The following is a 24,272-nucleotide window of genomic DNA, read 5'->3' on the forward strand; positions in this document are numbered from 1 at the left end:
ATAAGTATTTTTTTTTAATTATACATTTTGAAAATCTTTGCATGATATTGCAGCACGTAGAAGAAGACCAAAAGCAAACAATTAATTACAGAGAAATATTTTTTAGAATTAATTAAAAGCAGGATCTACATCCGTGTAATAAATGGCACAATGACGATATTTTATATTGTGCCAATCAGTAATTACAGAAAAGTGACAAGATCACCCTGAAGCATCGTCCTGGATGTATATAAGAGCGGCACACGGTGGTACAGTTCATCCCAGCTTTTACTTTCCATTGAAGTTAAGAGCTAAGCAACTTTACTCGCATCATGAAAATTGTCGTCATCTTCCTATGCGTGGCCCTTGCCAGCTTTATTGGTAAGCTACTATATTTGTCACACTACATCGAAAAATTTTGTTAATTAAATTGATTTCCATAATGTTTTACTTATGTGAAAGCTATATTTGGACATTTCTGTCATTTTTCTTTTATTTCGTTATTTCACCAGGTTTTTGCTACTCTGTCTGAGAGCAGTAGAGAAAGGGACCCTAAATCCAGCAATGTATCACTTATTGGGCTGCTTGCTGTACTTTGACAAAATCACTGTATTGTCTGCTGCAGTTCCAGTTCTCTGAATGCAGAGCTCTCTATAATCCCACTAACACCTCTGATTGACAGCTTTCTGTGTACACTGTGCATAGGCAGAAAGCTGCCCATTAGTTGTGGAGATGGTGTTATACAGAGCTCATGACTTTGGAAGACTTTATGGCTGCAGGTTTACTATTCTTCTAATTATAATTTCCTACTGCTAAAACAGTGATTTTATCAAAACTACAGCAAGCAGCCCAGTAAGAGACACATCACTGGACCCAGCGTCTCTCTTCATTAAACTGCTCTCAGATTAGATGGCAAAATCTTGGTGACATATTGCCTTTAATATTAGTTGCTGCTGTGCCTAATGTTCTACAGGAAAGAAAATAGACTGAACGCTGGTTGGTCAAAAATCCCAATATTAAGAAAATGTGGGGTATGATACCAACTCTCTCTTTATATAGAGGATTATAGAAAATCTAATTTAAGACAACATATTGGTAAAATGAATAAACTCCATCAGTGAGTGAATGATAAAACATCACAGATTATCACTGTCTAATGTATCTGATAAAGAAAAAGATACTGAAATATCACATAGAATTTCCACCATATTTCTAGGCAGTCGGTTTGTAGTATATCAAGGGTTAATAGGGTTTGGCTGTAATAATAAAATGGTCCATGTTTTATAGTGAATATCACATTCAGAAAATCCATTAAGACATCACAAAATAATGGAAATGTTTATTTATATGTAATAGGTATAACCAGTCTTGGGCTCTTAATCCCTTAATGACTACGCTTGCTTTGCCTTCATAGCACGGAACCATTTTTGTAACTCTTTGCTCACCTGCTTCTGGGTGGCAGGTTACGTCCTATAAAACTTATTGTAAGACATCATTTTAGCATTATAGGGTTACAGTGGTGTAGGAGTCGACAATATTTCCCACAAATTGCAATAAATACATCCAAGGTTGAATTAGTACAACAGAAGGGGTCAATTGAGACTATTTCTGGTGGTTTAAGGACAAAAATGCCTATATATATATATATATATATATATATATATATATATATATATATATATAAATACCGTATATATATATACTGCTCAAAAAATAAAGGGAACAATAAAATCCTGCATCCTAGATATCACTGAATGAAATATTCCAGTTGTAAATCTTGATTCATTACATAGTGGAATGTGTTGAGAACATTAAAACCTAAAAATGATCAATGTAAGTCACAACTAATATCCCATGGAGGTCTGGAGTTGAGTTGGAATGATGCTCAAAATCAAAGTGGAAATCAAAGTTACAGGCTGATCCAACTTCAGTGGAAATGCCTCAAGACAAGGAAATGATGCTCAGTAGTGTGTGTGGCCTCCACATGTCTGTATGACCTCCCTACAATGCCTGGGCATGCATGCTCCTGATGAGGAGGCGGATGGTATCAGGAGGGATCTCCTCCCAGAACTAGACTAAAATATCCGCCAACTCCTGGACAGTCTGTGGTGCAATGTGACATTGGTGGATGGTGCAAGACATGATGACGCAGATGTGTTCAATCAGATTCAGATCTGGGGAATGGGCGGGCCAGTCCATAGCTTCAATGCCTTCATCTTGCAGGAACTGCTGACACACTCCAGCCACAAGAGGTCTGGCATTGTCCTGTATTAGTAGGAACCAAGGGCCAACAGCACCAGCATATGGTCTCACAAGGGGTCTGAGGATCTCCTCTTGGTACCTAACGGCAGTCAGGCTACCTCTGGCGAGCGCATGAAGGGATGTGCGGCCCTCCAAAGAAATGCCACCCCACACCATTACTGACACACTGCCAAACATCTCCAGACTCTATCACATCTGTCACATATACTGTGTGAATCTGCTTTCATCTGTGAAGAGCACAGGGCACCATTGCAAATTTGCCAATCCTGATCTTCTGTGGCAAATGCCAAGCATCCAGCATGGTGTTGGGCTGTGACTTGAGCACAACCCCCATCTGTGGATGTTGGTCACTCAGAGCATCTTCATGGAGTCAGTTTCTAACCGTTTGCGCAGACACATGCACATTTGTGGCCTGCTGGAGGTCATTTTGCAGGGCTCTGGCAGTGCTCCTCCTGTTCTTCCTTGCACAAAGACTGAGGTAGCGGTTCTGCTGCTGGGTTGTTGCCCTCCTACGGCCCCCTAAACGTCTCGTAGTATACTGGCTTGTCTCCTAGTAGCGCCTCCATCCTCTTGACACTACGCTGACAGACACATCAAACCATCTTGCTACAGCTCGCATTGATGTACCATCCTGGATGAGCTGCATTACCTGAGCCACTTTTGTGGGTTGTAGAGTCCATCTCATGCTACCACAAGAGTGAAAGCACAATCAACATTCAAAAGTGACCAAAACATCAGCCAGAAAACATTGGTACTGAGATGTGGTCTGTGGTCCCCACCTGCAGAACCACTCCTTTATTGAGGGTGTCTTGAAAATTTCCAATAATTTCCATCTGTTGTCTATTCCATTTGAACAACAGCATGTGAAATTGATTGTCAAACAGTGTTGCTTCCTAAGTGGACAGTTTGATTTCACAGAAGTTTGATTTACTTGAAGCACTATTCTGTTATTTGCTTGAGCAGTGTAAATATATATATATATATATATATATATATATATATATATATGTGTGTATATATATATATATATATATATATATATATATATATATATATATATACACATAAAGTAGTCAACAAACTAAAGGATTAGATGACACGGAGAAGTGCAACAGAAACAACTGTGAATACCTGTCACAGGGCACAGATGAGACAGAAAGAGCCACAGAGGAAAGGAGAGAACATGCGCTGCACATCTATTTCCATGGAGTAACACAGGCATGATTGACTCCATACCGAATGGCCACTCAGAAGTGAGGTGATGATAACTGTATTGACTTTTGTGTCCTTCTGTAATTTTAGATATCGGGGTTTTGTCATATTGAGATTAATGTGAACGTTCGAATGTTTCTTAATTAGTGACGGAGCCAAATTTTTGAAATCTGACCAGTGTCACTTTATGTGGTAATAACTCTGCAACGCTTCAACAAATCCCAGTGATTTTGAGACTGTTTTTTCATGACACATTATACTTTATGATAATGGTAAATTTAGGTCAATATATTTTGTATTTATTTCTAAAAAATATCAAAAATGTGAGAAAAATGTTAAAAAATTAGCAATTTTCGAAATTTGAAAGTTTATCCCTTTAAACCAGGTGGTCATACCACAGCAAACCATTAATAAATAACATTTCCCACATGTCGGCTTTACATCAGGACCATTTGTAAAATGTTATTTTATTTTGTTAGCATTTTAGGAGGTTTAAAAATGTAGCAGCAATTTTTCATTTTTTCAAGGAAATTTACTAAATTTATTTTTTTAGAGACCTATCCATATTTGAAGTGCCTTTAGGGTCTCATATATTGGGAAACCCCCCAAACGTGATACCATTTTAAAAAGAGTATCCCCTGACATATTGAAAACTGCAGTCAGGTAGTTTATTAACCCTTCAGGTGCTTTACAGGAATTCGTGCAAAGTGGCATGACAGAAATGAAAATATGTATTTTTACCACCTAAATGCCTGTAACTTCTGAACAGATTACTACAGCCGTCAGACTCTGGGGCCGCTATTTGGTCATGAATTGCCATGGCAAACATCAGGACCACAAAATCATGATCTGAGGGCACCAATTGGGATAAAGAGGAAGCTCTCACACTCTGTTAACCATTTATAATGATGTAGTCACTATTGACAGCAGCATCTAAGGGGTTAAACAGATTTGGATGGTGCAAACAGTGATCGTGGCTGATACAGCAAGTTGTCAGCTATAGTGTACAGCCGACAGCTGCTGGATTGTCACCTGTATGGGGAGGCTATTCTCTTATATCTCAGGTCAGTTAAAAGACGTATTGGCTGTCACTAAGGGGTTAAATCTATGAATAATCTAAAATATTTCTGCTCTTGTTATTGTTACTATTGATTCCACCTTTTTCTTTTTTTCACAGACACCGGTAACGGAAACCCGACGCTTACTTTCCAAGTAAGAGCCCGTTATAGACTTACTTCTACAACTGGAATCTGTTCTTTCTATTGTACAGTATCATGAATAAACAGTCCTGTTAGTGAGCGATACAATAGGGTCACAGGGAGCAACACATCCCAGTGACATTGTGATGTCCTACTATAGTTGGCATAAATTCAGGTGGCATTACCTCAGTGCCGGCCCCGATGCCCTATATCATCGAGAACGTCTTAGATTAGAAAGGCGACTGCAGCATCCAATGTGGAAAGCTGTTGTGTGTGTATGGGTGTGAATACAAATACATGGGCCTTTCCCTTTGTAATGCCGTAATCTTCTTTTGGGGGGGATTGTAATAATTCAATGGGACGCTCTCTAGATAGCTGTGCCACAAACATAATGACTAGTGTGGATTCAAATTTTGTTTTTATATATATATATATATATATATATATATATATATATATATATATATATATATATATATATAATGAGCAAAGGTACAGTCACACACACACATATATATATACACTCACCGGCCACTTTATTAGGTACACCATGCTAGTAACGGGTTGGACCCCCTTTTGCCTTCAGAACTGCCTCAATTCTTCGTGGCATAGATCCAACAAGGTGCTGGAAGCATTCCTCAGAGATTTTGGTCCATATTGACATGATGGCATCACACAGTTGCCGCAGATTTGTCGGCTGCACATCCCAAAGATGCTCCATACAAGGCAGGATGGATCCATGCTTTCATGTTGTTTACGCCAAATTCTGACCCTACCATCCGAATGTCGCAGCAGAAATCGAGACTCATCAGACCAAGCAACGTTTTTCCAATCTTCTACTGTCCAATTTCGATGAGCTTGTACAAATTGTAGCCTCAGTTTCCTGTTCTTAGCTGAAAGGAGTGGTACCCGGTGTGGTCTTCTGCTGCTGTAGCCCATCTGCCTCAAAGTTCGACGCACTGTGCATTCAGAGATGCTCTTAGGCCTACCTTGGTTGTAACGGGTGGCGATTTGAGTCACTGTTGCCTTTCTATCAGCTCGAACCAGTCTGCCCATTCTCCTCTGACCTCTGGCATCAACAAGGCATTTCCGCCCACAGAACTGCCGCTCACTGGATTTTTTTTCTTTTTCGGACCATTCTCTGTAAACCCTAGAGATGGTTGTGCGTGAAAATCCCAGTAGATCAGCAGTTTCTGAAATACTCAGACCAGCCCTTCTGGCACCAACAACCATGCCACGTTCAAAGGCACTCAAATCACCTTTCTTCCCCATACTGATGCTCGGTTTGAACTGCAGGAGATTGTCTTGACCATGTCTACATGCCTAAATGCACTGAGTTGCCGCCATGTGATTGGCTGATTAGAAATTAAGTGTTAACAAGAAGTTGGACAGGTGTACCTAATAAAGTGGCCAGTGAGTGTATATATATATCTATATCCTACTACGTCCCATGCTATTCTCAAATCAAGGTTACCTGGCTGCCCTCCAGCATCTACACATCATATATATATATATACATAGATATAGATAATGAGACTGTGAGGTGATGTGTAGATGCTGGAGGGTAGCCATGTATGATGGAATAGGATTGTGGGGGAATTGGTAATATGCTGAAGATGGTGGAGAAGTGAGGTTATGGAGGGGGAGAATATGAAGGGTCCCATCTGTTTAATTTGAATGACCAATCAGGTTATTTACTATGGGTTTTCTTAACCTGAAAGCCCCTTTAAGGTAACTGTTATCTCAGTTTAAAGGGAAGGTCTCAACTTCACAATAGTCCTTATAAAGACGGCCATCTTGAATCCTCAGTGAATAACTGTTATCACAGAAGTGGAGAAATTGCAGCTTGGCACAAATACGCCCATTACAGGGCTCTGGATGTACACGGTGTTAGTGTAAATCTATTTATGGTTATGTAGACATAGCAGAAATGATGTTTTCCTTACTGATATTTGCTGACTCGCTGTCTACTTGTGAATTGTTTTTCAGAATATCAATGTTGACTCTCATGTTCGTTCCACTTACACAATTACGACCAAATATGAGGAACTTCAGGTAAATTTTTCTACAAATATATTCAGTATAATAATAAATCTATGAGAACATTTAGAAGGTAATTTGTCTGGCTATTATTCATGAAAATACCAATATCAATCAGTCATAAAGGATATAACAAGTGAGAAGCAAGGTTTTCTGGTGGAAATGTACATAAGAAATGTCACCATTGCCACTAGTTTCTCCATTGTATCTCTGCACCGGGAGCTGTCAGTGAAAGTGCCGGGCCGCGCTTCCAGCCTCACAGTATAGTGAGCGGGGAATGTAACCGCACCGGGCATGCCTATATGACTGAAATCCGGCAGCTCCCTTGATGAGGGGGCCTTGTGGAGTCCGACGCCCCTGATTCATTAAGAGGTGCAAGCCTCCTTATGAATCAGGACCATTGGACAATTGACGTCCAAGTCTGAGTGATCTTCACCAGAAATCTTACCCAAGTCCCTGCCGGAGGAAGATTGGTGTCATAGCAAATGTCAACACACGTCATTCATTTATCGGACCTGGGCGAAAAATGGCACGAGAACGTCAAAAGTAGCAACATTTTAGCGCAGCCTTGAGTTATACCAAATTTTATGACTTTTGACTCCATAATTCTGGTGCAAAAGCTTTGATGAATCAGGGCCTATATCCGTAGGTAAATAACGTTTTCCAAGGTGACGGGTTCACTTACCACACAGTTTGCCTACTTGTGCCACAATATAATTAAGACGAATCTTTCTTTCTTTTACAGGGATATGTTGGCCTTGAATGGAACACACAGGCCCGATGCATAGTTAACGACTTAATCTTTGAACTGGTATTTGTCTGACATTATATATTTTTTATTCTTTTTTTTTATAGAACTGATGTCAAGGAATGTCATTTTGATCTAACAATAAACAATTTGAACATATTAAAAAATATGAACATTTGGACAGCACATGAATGGTTAATAACATTAGATTAAAAGGAAAATAAAATTCAGAGTATTATTATTCTCTCATATAACAACATTCATATTTTTACCTCCCAGTGACACCCTGTAATAATCTATTCTTGAAACGTAACTCATGTCCCATGTTCTATTACAAAAGTTTACTTACTCATTCCATCAACACTTTTTCTTTCCAGCAATGTTTGGCCCGTGAGCTTGGTTGTTCACTGCAATATCTTCTGCAAATTTCAGTAAGTTTCTTCCTGCTTATGTTATGTTATTGATAGTATTTTTCTAAACCTTACCAAGGTGAATGATTTTGTTATTACATTTAGATCGAATGATTTAATCCTTACAATGATAATGTAAAATATGATAAACATTAATAACACCCGTCATATGTATACTAGTAGAATAAATACTGTAAATCTAGCTTGTCACCCTATTTTACAGAAGCCCACCATTGCTTCTACTGCAGAAGATGTTCCTAGTATGGAGGGGTAGGGAAGCATTAAAGGGGGTATCCGGGACTACACAAAAACCAAACATGTCCCTAAGCACTAAGAGGCAGGTAATTGCAGCTTACTGCCTGTTGTGCACGATGCTGTCACAGACCGCTCCTGCTGGAGATTGAGCTGCCTCTGCTGATGTGACAGGGCGGGACTCTTTCATTTTGATTGACAGCAGGCTCCCCCAGTTAGGCAGCGGGGATCTGGCTGTCAATCAGAATGACCTCAGAAGTCCCTCCCATCAACAGAATGGAGCGGAAAAGAAGCCTCCGCTCTGTAGACGTGACGTCATTAGAGGCTTCTGAATCTGTGGCAGGGGCGGCCTGTGTCTGATCTGTGCCAGGGAAGAGCAGTGCTGGGCACAACTGGAAGTTGCAATAATCAGCCTGTTGGTGCTTAGGTACTTTTTTGTAAAGTCCCGGATACCCCCTTTAAACAGTAGAGTCTATCTCTCTGTAATTCAGGGTCAGTTATTTGTTCTACCATGTCTCTGGCTTTCTACTGCTCAGCAAAATGTCCGCTGCCTTTATTTTGCTGAATTTGCATGGAGCAAATTACAAAAAATATTCTGTATTCTGAAGAAAATAATTTTTTTGTAAGATTTAAGGAGAATTAATTTCCATTCTCATAAATTCACTGATCTCTGGTCCATACCATTGTGGCTCTGCCTGATAATGCAGCTGAAGTAAGGCCATGATTAACAATAAGTCCAGATCAATTCACTATGCAGCAAATAGCTATTCATTTATAGATTGTGCTTACTTACATGGTGCCATCATACTCCACAGCGCTTTACAGATATTTCCATCACTGTCCCCAGTGTCACAATCTAAATTCTGAAATCTAGAATGTGGAGAACCCGGAGAAAACCCACGCAAACAGGGAGAGAACATACAAACTCTCTGCAGATGTGGTCTTTGGTGGGATTTCAACCCAACTCTACAAAGCAACAATGCTAACCACTGAGCCACCGTGCAGCCCCCTCATTAATGTGGAGTAAATAGACTTCAAGGAAAATGTCCTGAAGTTCACAGATCCTAACAGGATTGGCTTAAAAATAAAACAAGCCCTGTGCCATTTCACACGCTGGTGAAGCGGGCTAATGGCGTTAAGCCCAGAAGGGCAGGCTTTCCCACAATGCTCAGCTGTCAAGTCAGATGATATAGCGCAGCCAATAAGGGAGGCTGTCACATCCGGTGTAACAGACGGCGGCAAGCCATGGAGCGCCATCTTATGTCAGTGAGGTGTAGGCATAGGGGATTATGGTGTACTATTTTCAGTGCTCATGTAGATTAGTTTTTTAACGCAAAATCTCCATAACTCGGAAGTTTTAAAATGTTTTCATCACAATAGAACTCAAACAGGTTCACTGCACACCTAGGAGACATCGCAGTGTTAGAAATCTGTTCTATGGGCAATTGGAGGCTTTTCTGTATTGCTGGTCCAGACAAATGTATTCAGCGCAAATCAAATCCTTGGAGAAGACAACAAATTCCATTTAGAAAAATATCCATGTTTCTATGATATTCCTAAAAAGCAGCATTTATTAACCACAGGCATATTCACATTTTCACTCAAGTCTGATCTATAGTATATAAGAAGCGTCAAATAATGTTCACATCGATCATAGTTATAACATCTTTTATTCACTGTCAGACGGCGCAGTGAAAACTGCACGATAAATTGGTGCCAAACAGCCGGTTAGTAACGTTAGTGCATGTTAGGGACGGTTCTAGGAGCTGAAACACCTCTGATAACTGCGGGAGAGCCTGAAAACCTACATATACAGTAAGAAAATATTTGTCCTGGATAGGAATACGTGGAATTACCGTACTTTCTTTTTTCTTTGTTTAGGGAATCCCACCTCAATACTGTAAGCTAATCTTGGTAAGTAACAACCTACAAAAAGGAGGAATCTACATACAGTATCATATATAATGTCAGATCAGAAGGTCATAGATCATAGATTGTAAGTTACATGATATATGCTTTGTAGCAAGTGTGTTAAAAAGAACAAATCACAAATAAAGGGAAATGACGACGACACTGGGGAAAAGCTCTATTGTTACAGGAATAATTTACTATGTGGAGAAGCAAATATATTAGAAGTGCTAGCGAGATATTTGATGAGAAGGAAGGTTCTTGGATATTGATTGAATTGGAAAGCGAATATGACACAACATACACATGTATAGTCTAACGTCACTAACACACCATTGCCAGAAGAAAACACACCGGCTGCTGCTGAGCGATCGTTGTACACGTGATTCCCTCCTGCATTTTGCAGAGAGACGTGTATGGGATTCTGTGCTCCAACCACTTCTGCTCTGGTGCGAAATATCAGTGATATTGGGATCCTGAGAATGCGCCTTCCATCCTGTATAATCCCTTCCCACAAGAAAACCCTATTACATACAGGACCCCAGATTTCTTGTAACTGGGTAACATAATCCTACAGACATTCTGCTCTAAACAGCGGCACAAAGATTTGGTTCATCAAGTTTTTTCTCAAACTTTCAGTTTTACATCAATATTTTATATAGCAAAAAGCATAAAAATAATCCCACAAGTTGTATGGCTTCTGGATATATAAGGATTGAAATGGAAAGGTTTTACTATAAACAGGAAATAATCTTCTTTTTCATACTATCATTATTGGATTTTCCATGAATAAAAATTGAAGGGTTTGTCCCAAATTGTACAAATTTGAGATATTTCTGTTAAAAAACAGGCTCCTTCTAAGTTACCCACTGGACTCCTACTGCATTACCTTTTTACCATCTTAAATCACAAATCAATAAATACATATTATTTTTTCAAGCTTTTCATTCATTACATGATTTTTTCTGCTGATTTTGATGTCCTTTATGTAAACTTACAGAGAAAATGCTAGAAGAAAAATAATGGTACGCACAGAAAATGCCACTGCCTCCCAAAACACTACAAATACACTCCCCTAAAAATACTGTGCTTACGTCATTAATATTATATAGAATTTATAGTAACATAAAATTAGTGACTTATCAAATAAAAAACTAGAAATCGGATTAAAAGTGGCTTTAAGTTCTGTCTTTAACTCCAACATTAGTGACGTTTCTTTTACCATAGGTGATTGCTTCTTGTGTTGAAAAATAAAATTGTATAAAAACTTTATGCAAGCACGGCCTCACTGAAAAATCCAATTTTACTATGCAATTTTTAGGATTGCACTAGATGGACATAATCTTTTATATGCCCCTTTAGGAAATACGGGTGGCTTTTAGGGGAATCAGTCACCAGATTTTTGCTAAACCATCTGAGAGCAGCATAATGTAGAGACAGAGACCCTGATTCCAGCTATGCATCACTTACTGGGCTAATTGCTGTCATTTTGATGAAATCATTGTCCTTTCTGCTGCAGATCTAGCTGTTAGCTGAAGGTTGCGCTCTGTATAACCTCACCTACATCACTGATTGGCAGGTTTCTGCCTATGTAGAGTACACACAGACTGAAGCCAATCATGGTCATACAGGACTACCGGGCAGGAGATTTACTATTCCTCCAGTGATAAATAATCTGATGTTGAAAGGGATTTTATAAAAAGTACACTTAGCAGGCCAGTAAGTCATACCTTGCTGGAATCAGGGTCTCTGTCTCTACATTATACTGCTCTCAGAATAAGTGGCAAGAACTTGGTGACAGATTCCCTTGAACTCCTTCACAACAAGGCAATTATATGTTTTTTTATTTTCAGGATTTTCCCTGCCCTTCTTCTAAGAGACATGGCTTTTTTTATTTTTCCGTCCACATAGCCACGCCAGGGCTTAGGTTTTGTGGGACATGTTGTGCTTTTGAGTGAAATCATTCATGTTATCATATTATGGACGAGAAAGTGGGAAAAAATTCGAAGTGTGTTAAAATTGAAAAAAAAGTGCAATGTCACAATTGTTTTTTGGGTTTTGTATTTACCATGCTCACTATTTGGTAAAACTGACCTGACAATGTGATTCTCCAGATCAGTACGATTACGCAGATACCAAACGTTGTTTTTCTTTATTTAATTGGTGAAAAAAATTCAGAATTTTATTTATTTTAGAAGTTTGCTTCTGTCGCTTTATTCCAAGACCTGTAATGCTTTCAGTTTTCAGGATCTGGGGCTCGGAGATGGATTATATTTTGAACCCTGAGCTGCCATTTTTACTGGCACCATTTTGGGGTAGATACAACATTTTTATAGCCTCTTACTGCATTTTATTTTAATGTTTTGGTGGCCAAGAAAATATAATTCTGCCATTTCGATCTTTTTCTTGTTAAGCTGTTTACCAGTCGGATTAATTTATTTTATATTTTAATAGATCGGATTTTTACAAGTGCAGCGATACCAAATATGTGCATTTTATGGGGGGGAAAAGCCGATGAAAAACAGTTTTTCAAAACGTTTCATTGTATTTAATAGTCCTTTTAGGGGACTTGAAGCTGCGATCGTCCAATCGATTGTACCAGACATAGCAGAGCACCAGCACTGCTACACTGAAATCATAATCTCCTATGAGCTCCAGCCACAATCTTGCTTTCATGAGGGTATCGCCATGACAAGCACGGGGTCTTCAGCACTGGTAAAGGCACAAGATGACTGATAAAATCAGGCATACTATTTTGGGAAAGGTATGGATTCAAGTTGCAAGGGGCATGACCTTTGACGTACATGTACATCAAAGAACGTGAAGGGGTTAAAGCAGTTTTCTGCTTAGGTCTCCCACCAGTCGCTATAAGGGAGAGCTGCTATCAGGTGACTCCTGTTGTGTAGGAATATAGGTTCTGTTACCTGTGTTTTATTCAATGCTTGGTGGTAAATGTATAGCTCCGCTGCATTACGGCAGGGCTGTGTTCTGTGACTACCGATTGGCTGCCGTGTCTACAGGAGCTGAGATGGTCCAAGTTCCTCCCTGACTTGTCATCTGCTGCTGCTTATAGCCTCATGTACCTGCTAGGGAATCCAGCAGGGCTGGTGTAATGGGTTAATGCATGATTACATTACTTTCTAATAATGATTATAATATAGTAAATCATCCTTTACCTTTCAGGCAGGCGATATAGATGGGCTTTTAAGACTGGATATTAAAGACCTTCTGACAAAATTTCTCTTCTGTGTGGTAAGCTACAGCTATGGACAGTTCATTCCACGACAAGTAGGGTCAAAAGACAAGAGAATAGCACTGAGCACAAGTAAACTGTATATATATAGAGAGAAAGGCGGACACATTTTATATAGTTAGACATGAGCGGATCACCTCACTGTTCTCCGGCCGCCCCTGTGCTTGCTACATGCCGCCCTCTCCTCTCCACTACCATGCTCCACATCTCTGGCCTCTTCACCTAAGGCAAGGACTAGTCACCATCAGGCCTTGGAAGTCACGGCATGTCATAAGGTTACAATACCATGATATCACGACGTGCGCTGTGACCTTATAACGGGCCGGAAGTCCTGGCCTATAGTGAAGAGGACGGAGACTAGGTGCACAACTACAGAAAGAACAAGCCTGGATGGCGGGCAGCGAACTGCGAGCAGATGGGGGCTGAATAGGTGAGCAGTAAGGGAATGTTAGTTACTTTTATTTTTTACATGTTACATTTACTATTCTCTGGGGACTGGAGAGACCCCAGTGCATAATAAGGAACATTCAATTTGCAAAGAATTCATCAAATTTTAGGTGAAAAATCAAAAAGTCGGCAAATTCGATTCCTTAGCAATCTGCTTAAGACTATACTGTATATAATACATGTGGAGTGTATCCAAGTCACACATGTTGCTCTGAGAGTGCTGTATTCTAGATTATAGGTTTTATCATAGTAATAACATATCCATGGCTAGAATCAGCTTCGTACAATACTCTAGTTACCTATAATAATATTGTCAAAAATACAGCTTCCCAAGTACAATTTGTGTTAAAAATGATATTTCTACCAGGAAATGTAAATACATAGAATTAACACATGGGGAGATTTACTAATGAAAACAGCCAGAAATCAGTCTAAGGCCCCCCTTACACGTCCGCTTAATAAATGTATGTGTTAGATGGTCCGTTTTTACCATCTGTGTTTTTCTGTTGTGCGTCCATGTGTACATGTGTATCTGTGTGAGTTATCTGTGTGACATCTGTGTGTATGTGTGTACCATCCAGGTAGGTAGATAGGAAGGTAATAAATAGATAAATAGATATCTGTCACATACATAAGTTGTGCCCTGAATGTGTAGCTTACTGTACATCTTTTAAGCAAATAAATAAATAATTGGAAAAAAATGACGTGCGGCCCCCTAGTTTTTTAAACCAGCAAAGGTCAAGCAGACAGCTGAAAGCTGGTAAAGCAGACAGCTGAAAGCTGATATTTTCAGGCAGGGAAAGTCCATAGTTATTGGGCACTTCCCAGTCTAAAAATACCAGCTCGCAGCCACCCCAGAAGTGAAGAATCGTTGAGAGACGCCAATTCTGGCGCTTTGCCTAAATCTGTTCATGTAGTGTAGTGTGAGTGTAATAATATACTCACCTACTGCTGCTTTCTCCAGGATCCAGCAGCGCTCTGCTCCGCTTCTGAGTGACGTCACCGCTCTGCAGAACCTCCACATCACATTGTGCTCACCCTGGCCCCATAGTGTTATTTTTACAATGTAAATCTATGGAGCGTCAGAATGAATCTCCATAGTCCTTTCACTGTAAGAGATTTCCACCTCACACATAGAGCGTAGCGTGATCCGGAGAGTCTGAAGTGCGGTGACATCACTGAGAAGCGGAGTGGAAGAGCGCTGGATCACGCAGAAAGCAGAGCTAGGTGAGTATATGAATACACTCACACTACACTACATGCACATATACATACATTTAGAGAAAAAATATTCATGAAAGTGCTGCTGTAAGATGACTAAGAAATACACAGTATTTGTAAATCTATCCCATTATTTTACATTTCTCAAAATCTGCAGGAAGGACTCTTGGCAAAACTAGGTTATGTTCTGAGTGATCTATTGAATACACTAACTGGAGCTTTGGTAAGTGGTATTTACTTATGGATTCCTATGTCTGTTATGCGCCTACTCACAGGGGTGGCAAATTTATCCTTCCTTCTCTGTCCATTTCCTTAAATAAAAAATTCACATATTTACCACAAGAGATAACTGAGAAAAATGTTTTGTAATTTCTGTTGTAGATAAGCCTTAGTACCTTTCTAAACAGTGGATGGGGCTTAGTTAGAGACAAGAGGCCGACTACAGGCAATTAATCTCCTTTAGTCTCAGCCAGAAAACTGGTTTAAGTTCTAGTGATGAGCGAATGTGCTCAGATGAGGTGTTATCCGAGGTTCCTCGTGTTCCTCGGAGTATCTTCAGAGTACTCGAAAAATATATTCGAGTCCCCTCGGCTGCATGTCTCCGGCTGTTACACAGCGGCAACACTTACAGGGATTGCCCGTTTGTTAGACAGCGGAAACACATGTAGGGATTGCCCGTTTGTTAGACAGCCACAACACATGCAGGGATTGCCCGTTTGTTAGACAGCCACAACACATGCAGGGATTGCCTGTTTGTTAGACAGCCACAACACATGCAGGGATTGCCCGTTTGTTAGACAGCTACAACACATGCAGGGATTGCCTGTTTGTTAGACAGCCGCAACACATGCAGGGATTGCCTGTTTGTAAGACATCCACAACACATGCAGGGATTGCTCATTTGTTAGACAGCCACAAGACATGCAGGGATTGCCCGTTTGTTAGACAGCCACAACACATGCAGGGATTGCCCCTTTGTTAGACAGCTATAAGACATGCAGGGATTGCCCATTTGTTAGACAGCTACAATACATTCAGGGATTGCCCGTTTGTTAGACAGGCGCAAAATATGCATGGATTGCCCATTTGTTAGACAGCCTCAACACATGCAGGGATTGCCCTTTTTATTAGACAGCCGCAACACATGCAGGGATTGTCCGTTTGTAAGACAGCCGCAACACATGCAGTGATTGCCCGTTTGTTAGACAGCCGCAACACATGCAGGGATTGCCCGTTTGTTAGACAGCTACAACACATGCAGGGATTACCCGTTTGTTAGACAGCCGCAACACATGCAGGGATTGCCCGTTTGTTAGACAGCCACAACACATGCAGGGATTGCTTGTTTGTAAGACATCCACAACACATGCAGGGATTGCTCATTTGTTAGACAGCCACAAGACATGCAGGGATTGCCCATTTGTTAGACAGCTACAATACATTCAGGGATTGCCCGTTTGTTAGACAGCCGCAAAATATGCATGGATTGCCCATTTGTTAGACAGCCGCAACACATGCAGGGATTGCCCTTTTTATTAGACAGCCGCAACACATGCAGGGATTGTCCGTTTGTAAGACAGCCGCAACACATGCAGTGATTGCCCGTTTGTTAGACAGCTACAATACATTCAGGGATTGCCCGTTTGTTAGACAGCCACAACACATGCAGGGATTGCCCGTTTGTTAGACAGCGGCAACACATGCAGGGATTGCCCGTTTGTTAGACAGCCACAACACATGCAGGGATTTGCCTTTTGTTAGACAGCCGCAACACATGCAGGGATTGCCCGTTTGTTAGACAGCGGCAACACATGCAGGGATTGCCCGTTTGTTAGACAGCCACAACACATGCAGGGATTTGCCTTTTGTTAGACAGCCGCAACACATGCAGGGATTGCCCATTTGTTAGACAGCCACAACACATGCAGGGATTTCCCTTTTGTTAGACAGCCGCAACACATGCAGGGATTGCCCGTTTGTTAGACAGCTGCAACACATGCAGGGATTGCCCGTTTGTTAGACAGCCACAACACATGCGGGGATTGCCTGTTTGTTAGACAGCCACAACACATGCGGGGATTTCCCTTTTGTTAGACAGCCGCAACACATGCAGGGATTGCCCGTTTGTTAGACAGCCGCAACACATGCAGGGATTGCCTGTTTGTTAGACAGCCACAACACATGCGGGGATTTCCCTTTTGTTAGACAGCCGCAACACATGCAGGGATTGCCCGTTTGTTAGACAGCCGCAACACATGCAGGGATTGCCCGTTTGTTAGACAGCCACAACACATGCAGGGATTTCCCTTTTGTTAGACAGCCGCAACACATGCAGTGATTGCCCGTTTGTTAGACAGCCGCAACACATGCAGTGATTGCCCGTTTGTTAGACAGCCGCAACACATGCAGGGATTGCCCGTTTGTTAGACAGCCGCAACACATGCAGGGATTGCCCGTTTGTTAGACAGCTACAAGACATTCAAGCCCATTTTTTAGGATGTCCCTGTGTAATTTCCGACTGTCAAACAACCAAAAGACATGTGTGTGATTTGTCTAAAGCTTGAAATGTTAATATCACATGATCTCCAGGAGAGACAATGCCGACACCAGAGGGGAATATAAGTGTTATTATTTTACTGGGTAGAAATATAGAGATTAAGAAAAGGTTATCTGAGTAGTGGACAGCCCCTTTCACTTTACCGGGTACCTATCATTTGAAATTATTTTCTATATGTTGTACAGACTTAAAAGGATTATCTCATCATTAAAGAGGTCACCCACTACTTTTACATAGATGCCCTATCCACAGCTATTATCGGTGCCAGCGGCAGCAGCCGCCGACCAGAAGTGCCTACTTGCAGAGCTTGGTTATCTACTACTAGTGGACGGAGCTTGTTACTACATATCTGCCTCCCATTGAATTGAATAGGAGGCTGATGTGTAGTTGCCCACGATGATCAGACAGTGATGCCCTATCCTAAGTATAGGGCATCAAGGGCATCAATAGGGCATCAATGTAAAAGCAGTGGACGACCTGTTTAAATAGCAAATCTCAGTAAACTTTGCACTTTACCCTGAGTTCTCAGAAGTGGAGGGGCTATTAATTTTCTAGTTTTCTTCTTGTTGTCAAGTTTACCGGTCTCTCTGCCATGTATCTGTGGTTCCCTGTCTCCTAGGCGAGTAGTACACGCTTTCAAACACTGCTCAGTACTTTTAACTTGAGAAAACCACTGTAAATGTGTTGCTGATTGAAGGGGGTCCAGTGTCTGAGCCCCCTGATAGCTCACTTTCACTGCTCTGTGCATGCCGTCATGCAGGATCTGAGCGCTGAACACTGCAGAGCATTATTTGAGCCATGGACTGGGGTCTCCGGACTTAGACTTCAACTAATCAGCAGCATATTTCAGTCCATATAACATATATAAAAGCCCTCCCATGAAGATTTGGTTTCACTAACTCCGTGTACATGTGCATGTAGTATAATCTCTGCGTGGTAATATAATCACCTAGCGCTGCCTTCTCCGGGATCTAGCCGCTGTTCCGCTCCACATCTCAGGGACGTCACCGCTCTTCAGACCCCCGGGGTCACACTGCGCTCAGCGTGACCCAGAAGTGGCTTTTCCAATGTGAGTCTATGAAGCATCAGATCCATAGGCTCATATTGTAATAGAGATATCGAGCTCACACAGAGCATGGAGTGAGCAGAGCGGAACAGCGCTGGATCCCGGAGAAGGCGGCGGTAGGTGAGTATATTAACGCCCAAATCCACAGATTTAGTAAATAATATTAAAGTAGCTATCTTTCAGGCACATTCATAGCACTTTTCTCATACAGTATTAACCTTTGCAGACTCACTTTTTCTCTTTATTACTGGGTACCACATGTGGTCTCTAAAATTGAGTCCAGTGCCCCCATCACTGAGCTCGGCTGTGGTGCAGAAATCACAACCATAGAGGAAAAACTGGAGCAGCAATTGTGTTACTTGTAAACAGAGCAAACCTATGAATTATTACAATGTAGAACACGCCATTAAGGGGTTAAAGATATTGTTATACAAATGCCGAACAATCTCCTGTGGACATCAGCTAAGGATAGTTCTCTGATAACTACTCTTTATAGGCCAGAGCAGAGAACACTTAACCAGAGAACATTCTATACCTGTTTAATTCCATTGTATTTATTTATAACAAAAATATAAAGCCGGCGACTACAGGAATCGTTATTATAAGGCTGCATAAGCCGGACGTCTTCAGCTCTCCTTCCCATCCACATACTCTGCTCTGAGAGACTTGGGCCATCTGTGTAGTTCATGGACATCCATTCATCATAACAGCTACCGTACAATACTTAATTTACTTATTCAGCTCCCTGACAAAGTCCCATTAATTCCACAGCACTTTACCCACCATCATCACTGTCAGGATTGCCAACTTGACTTTTCTTATTTTCTCTAAAAGGCTAAAAATCATGGGCATACAATATTTTTAGGGACACATTGGAACCATAATAAATCTTCATGACTATAGGTGAGCTTGGTCTACAGCCCATAATTCTAATATGATACATGAGCTGCATTCATTGTAAACTGTAAATTATGAGAATTACAGTTAGAATAATCTGTAGAAGTTTATTCAGCTTAAAAAAATCACAGACACCTTCATTTTAGTTTACAAACAGTGCAAAAAAAATGGCCTATTTTTACAGACTGTCCTGGAATTTCTGGACTGTTGGAAACCCAGATCTCTGTCCCCATTGAGGCTCACATTCTAAATGTTCTATTTTGTCATTGGTGGGATTTGAATCCAGGGCCCCAACGCTGTAAAGCAACATGACATAAACCCCACAGCAACAATGGTAGCAGAGATAAATAGCCCCTTGCATGAGTAGCTGGGTCTCAGAAACCGGATCAGTGGCAACTTGCCATGGCAACTCTCATAGTAAAGAGATGGGATGGACAAGTGATAAGAAAGCTCGTTTAATATTACAATAATTATTAAACCAGCGAGTATATTTGTACGGTATCCTTGATCTCAAAATACTAATTGTTGACAAATCTTTTTTCCAGGGTATTGTAGGAGGTCTGCCTTCAATTTGCTCTGGTCTGCATCTTGACCTTAAAGCTATTATAAGCTTCCTGTCTGGTACCCTTCTTGGAGGTGCTCTGGATATTGTTGGTGGTGTACTCCAAACTGTTGCTGGAGTGGTCGGAGTGGCTGAAGGTGTCCTAGGAAGTGTCGTAGGTGTCGTAGGAAATGTTGTAGGAGGTGTCGTAGGAGGTGTCGTAGATGTCGTAGGAGGTGTCTTGGGTGGTATTCTTGGACGTTAAACAAAGGTAACAAAATATACAGTGACATATATTTACTTCCAAAATTTAGACAACTAGCTTAAAGTTTCCTATCAGATACACACAAATAGTTTATAAGACCATGCGATGAATGTACTGACCAATGCCAGTAAAGCACTGGGAAAAGAGAAAAAAGGTAAAGCTTAGCTTTTAACAAACAACAATTAAAAAGTTGTATACTAATCTCTAGCAGAGCATGGACCACTATTCCCACACATTTCAGGTGTACCAATGTGTTTCCCTTGTCCATGCATCAGATAGGTCAGGGACATCATATATCATGAGAAAATCAATAACAAAATATAGATGAAGGGACTCATGACCCTGCTGTGCATAGTTATATGGTGAGCATGATCAATGTCGCCAAGTGCTGGATAAAGTGATAGATGGTGCAGCTATACCGTCAGTGTAGCTTGGATAACGAGTTACCAAACTTCATTAAATGATATCATTACTTATCGCTTTAGCCAGCACTTACTGATCATTCCCACCATATATAATGGTTATACGCACAACAGGGTCATGACTTCCTTTATCTATATTTTTTATTTATTTTCTCATTATGCGGGAGCTGATGAACCATGGAGAGGGAGAACGCGCTGGTACCCCTGCTCTATGTGATACGGTGTTTGGGGTTACCGGTTACATGGTACTACTATCCCTCCTGTTTGTAGTGAGATTACAATATGTAGCAAAGTGTGGGTGACAGTAATATTGTCCATTATCTTCACCTGTGATAGTTCTTTTTTTTCATGCTGAGGATTATCTAGCAAGGATTCAGTTTTGTCTGGTAGCATTAAACTGCCTTTTTTGGTGTTGTTCTAGTTAATGGTTTCTACCAATATGATATGATATCTCTCTGAACCCTCTGTATCTTCTAACATATCCCTTGTGTATACTAGGATAGGGCATTAATATGGTTCTATAGGAGCACACCATCCTTACCATTCTGCATATTAACTGGATTAACTGGCCAAGCTCTATTAGAGGGTGGTATATGACATTTTAGTTGTTTTTTATTCTAATCTTTTTTTTAAAGCATTTTTAATTGCACTTTATTGGGTTTGACCAGAGTGCCTTATTGCAATGAATTCATATGACAGATGTTTATGAGTCCTACACATATACTGTAGTTCGGCATGTAAATAAGAACATCTCTAAGTTGTCTTTTTTTCACAGATGAACATGTCTGATTTTTAGAGCTTTTCATTGCATAATAATCTAGTGCTCACAGGTTAGATCTTTTTATATACCCATAATTACACTTACCTTTGCATCTGCTGCTTGTCATTGAGCGCTGATGCTTAGCTAACTTGTAATCTGTAACATCTCTTTAGTAACATCTGAGCGCTAATAAGAAAATGTTTCTCTCCTGTTGGAAAGATCCATTCAGAAGAAGCATCTCTGATCTGAAGGCACACGGCAGTGGCATTAGGCCATGTGCACACGTTCAGTATTTTTCGTGTTTTTTTCGCGTTTTTTCGCTATAAAAACATGATAAAAACGCGGAAAAAAAGCTAACATATGCCTCCCATTATTTTCAGTGTATTCCGCATTTTTTGTGCAAATGTAGCCTTTTTTTCCGCAAAAAAATCGCATCGCGGAAAAAAAAGCAACATGTTCATTAAAATGCGGAATTGCAGGGGATTCCGCACACCTAGGAGTGCATTGATCTGCTTACTTCCCGCACGGGGCTGTGCACACCATGCGGGAAGTAAGCAGATTATGTGCGCTTGGTACCCAGGGTGGAGGAGAGGAGACTCTCCTCCACGGACTAGGCACCATAAAATTGGTCAAAAAAAAAAGAATTAAAATAAAAAATAGTCATATACTCACCTTCGATGTCTTCCCGCCTCTCCGCTGCATGCTGCCGCTTCGGTTTCTATAGCTGGTGTGCGGTGAAGGACCTGCGATGACATCGCGGTCTTGTGATTGGTCGAGACCGGTCATGTGACCGCTCACGTGACCGCAACGTCATGGAAGGTCCTGAACCACACCGGCATCTATAGGAACGGACGCCTGCAGGTGAGTATAACCATTTTTTTTATTTTTTTTTATTATTTTTAAGCATTCTATGTTTTACTATAGATGCTGCATAGGCAGCATCTATAGTAAAAAGATGGTCACACTTGTCAAACGCTATGTTTGACAAGTGTGACTAACCTGTCAGTCAGTTTTCCAAGCGATGCTACAGATCGCTTGGAAAACTTTAGCATTTTGCAAGCTAATTACGCTTGCAGAATGCTAAAAAAACACGAAAAAAACGGAAAAAAAAACCGCAAAAAAAAATGCGTATTTCTTGCAGAAAATTTCTGGTTTTCTTCAGGAAATTTCTGCAAGAAATCCGGACGTGTGCACATACCCTTAGTAATTTTTCCAAAGCATGTGAATGCCTTACGGTCAATCGGGTGATGTTTTCTTATTTCCAATTGTTCCTAACACTTGCAGTAGTTTTCTAAAACCAATGTCTAGGAAATTTCTGAACATAAGATCTGAATATATAAAAAATAAACATTTAAACATTTTAGATTTAACATTTTTTTATCAAACCATTCAATGATATTCAATTATATCTAAAAATAACAAAAGTTGTTATCGAGTTCATGAAAAAAAGTAAATTGGCGGCAAAATTTTCAAAAAACCTTATTCATCTCTCCATTCACTTACCAATCCAGAGCTCATTCCCTGGCGGTCCACCAGGTCTTTGTTCAGAAGCAACCAGCAAGTGACCAGCTGTCATTTACCAAACTGTGCTGGAATCATGACCAGCATTATGCCAGTTGTATGGTATGTGGGCCCCAAGGTGGTTGACTGCAGTGGTCACTTGGTACTAAGCTATAGGATAGAAAAGATAAATAGTATTTTTATAGCACTTGCTGCTGTTCTTTTCTTCTCACAAACAAAATGGAAACCCACATTATAGTCCTATAAAGATCATATTTTCGTAAAAAGCAACAAATACAAAGATTTAAATAAATTTGTGTATTTTGCTCTCATGTCTGTTACAAAATGCTTCATAGTATTTGCAGTTTACCTTATTGCTTGCTACCCTGCTGTACCCCCAGTAATATCTGCCATGGATAATAGTAATCCACTGTTCTCCATTAGCATTGCTTTCCATAAAGATGGAGACCAGGAGAAACTGCCTTCGGAGGTGTCGTTGTATCATGCGTTTTATGGGTTAAATAAAAATACAACATTCTTACCTTTAAGAGGTCGACTCAGGATCGACCTTGCTAATATTAGAATTGAGCACGGACAAGTGTAGTCAAGAGACGGAATAGAGAGACTGAGCGTTGAGCAGTAGGTCTGAGGTGAGGGCACCTGAGGGCAGATCCTGGAGGACCTGACATGGCCTATGGTCTAGGGCAGCATGAATCTGACACTGGCACTGACACTGGATTGCAAATATCAAGGTATCATTTGATTCAGCCTCCTATGACCTACATGCCCATATAGACGGCTTGGGAGAGATGGTCCAACTGACAGACTCCAGTTAAGAAGGATAATGTTCACACATACATGTACAGTACATAGTCTGTAGCATGATTTACCCACTAACTATGGCTTCTTATTTTTTGCAGGTCCTTCACATCACTATGACAAAGTCATGTCATAAGAGAGATTTCTTTCTATAAACTTTCTAAATCTTTAAATTTGCATAAATTTCTGATGGGGTGAAAAATCATATCTGCAGAAAATTATTATTCTGATAATCAATTATTGTGCTTGCGGTTGGTTCTTTTGCAATAAATTCTTTCTGAGCAGTACAATAAAAGTGTTTGTTAACTTATTGGAAAGACATGAATAATGTGGACAGATCCCAAAACATCGGACTGAATATGGGGCATTAACAAGCCTTACTGGATATAGATCTCTGTTCTAGGACAGTGTAGGTTCTTTATATACTTACATTATTTTATATCTTTAGGCAAGAATACAGATATGGGCCAAAGCAAAAGCAGACTAGTCAGAGGAGGTGGTGGCCCGACTGTGA

At 40.5% G+C, this 24,272-nt stretch overlaps 1 protein-coding gene across 1 annotated transcript; it reads left to right on the top strand.

Moving 5' to 3' along the window:
* Positions 1-184: 184 nt before the first annotated feature.
* On the top strand, positions 185-24,053 carry LOC143776462 (uncharacterized). The gene is made up of 10 exons (XM_077265878.1): positions 185-360; positions 4,631-4,665; positions 6,642-6,707; positions 7,438-7,503; positions 7,818-7,871; positions 9,984-10,016; positions 13,194-13,262; positions 15,089-15,154; positions 19,997-20,263; positions 23,860-24,053. The coding sequence occupies exons 1-9, from the start codon at positions 312-314 to the stop codon at positions 20,255-20,257; spliced, it is 699 nt and encodes a 232-aa protein (XP_077121993.1). The 5' UTR covers positions 185-311; the 3' UTR covers positions 20,258-20,263; positions 23,860-24,053.
* Positions 24,054-24,272: the final 219 nt, after the last annotated feature.

Source organism: Ranitomeya variabilis, chromosome 5 (assembly GCF_051348905.1).
Source record: "Ranitomeya variabilis isolate aRanVar5 chromosome 5, aRanVar5.hap1, whole genome shotgun sequence".
Classification (NCBI taxonomy): Eukaryota; Metazoa; Chordata; class Amphibia; order Anura; family Dendrobatidae; genus Ranitomeya; species Ranitomeya variabilis.